Below are 979 nucleotides of genomic sequence, written 5' to 3' on the forward strand. Positions count from 1 at the left end.
ATAATATATATATATATATATATATATATATATATATATATATATTCTGAAACATATTTTTATTGTTTTATATATTTAGTTTTATTGATGTTAGATAAAAAAATAACATATATAGTTTTTTGATTATAACCAATTAGTTGTTTTTTTCTTAATTTGTTACATTAGGGATGTTTATCTTGAGAAACTCAATAATCATTATAAATTTATAATGGTATTTTGTTTTCAGATGGATCATAAAAGAAGTGAAAATGTGCATGGAGTTGATGAAGTTGAAGATCCAGTAGCGATGGGCTCAAAGCAATAAGATTTTAAGGCTGCAAATCCGGTAAAAAATCCCCCTGCTCGTCGTAAAATTATTAGGACATAGCCCACTAAGCAAAACAAAAGGCAAGGTTCTAGATTAAAATCAGAAATTTGGGATCATTTCAGTAAAATGGAGGATAAGGATGAACCTAGGGCTGCATGTAACTATTGTGGCAAAGACTACACATGTGACACAAAAAATCATGGCACTAGTAACGTGTGGAGTCATTTGCAACAACAACACATGAGATATCCCTATAGGGTTGATAAAAGACAAAAGACATTGTCTTTTGAGCCTAAAAATGAAGGAGGAGAAGATGGCCTCACTACTGGTAAGCTAAAAGCAGTGACCTTTAGTGTTGAGGAAGTTAGAAAGGAGCTTGCTAAAATGGTTATAATTGATGAATTGCCTTTTAGGATTGTGGAAGGGGAAGGATTTAAGAACTACTTTTGAGCTTTGTAACCTAAGTTTACAATCCCATTCCATATCATAGTTTTCTAGAGGTTGCATGAAATGTTTTCTTGAGGAGAAGATGAAACTGCAAAAAGTGATGAAAAATCAACGTATATGTCCTACCACTGATACTTGGTCATCAATCCAAAATTTAAATTATATGTGCTTGATTGCACATTGGATTGATAATGAATGGAATTTAAACAAAAAAAATTTAAACTT

At 30.9% G+C, this 979-nt stretch overlaps 1 protein-coding gene across 1 annotated transcript; it reads left to right on the forward strand.

Annotated features, from left to right (window-relative positions):
* Positions 1-433: 433 nt before the first annotated feature.
* On the forward strand, positions 434-757 carry LOC148860823 (uncharacterized). Its single transcript, XM_088984970.1, has one exon. It carries the CDS (start codon positions 434-436, stop codon positions 755-757), a length of 324 nt encoding a protein of 107 aa, XP_088841096.1.
* Positions 758-979: the final 222 nt, after the last annotated feature.

The sequence above is a fragment of the Nelumbo lutea genome, chromosome 4 (assembly GCF_056320005.1).
Source record: "Nelumbo lutea isolate HS-2025 chromosome 4, American lotus-T2T, whole genome shotgun sequence".
NCBI lineage: Eukaryota > Viridiplantae > Streptophyta > Magnoliopsida > Proteales > Nelumbonaceae > Nelumbo > Nelumbo lutea.

Coding starts and splice junctions, on each gene's coding strand:
- LOC148860823 (XM_088984970.1), top strand. CDS start 434: ATGGAGGATAAGGATGAACCTAGGGCTGCATGTAACTATTGTGGCAAA.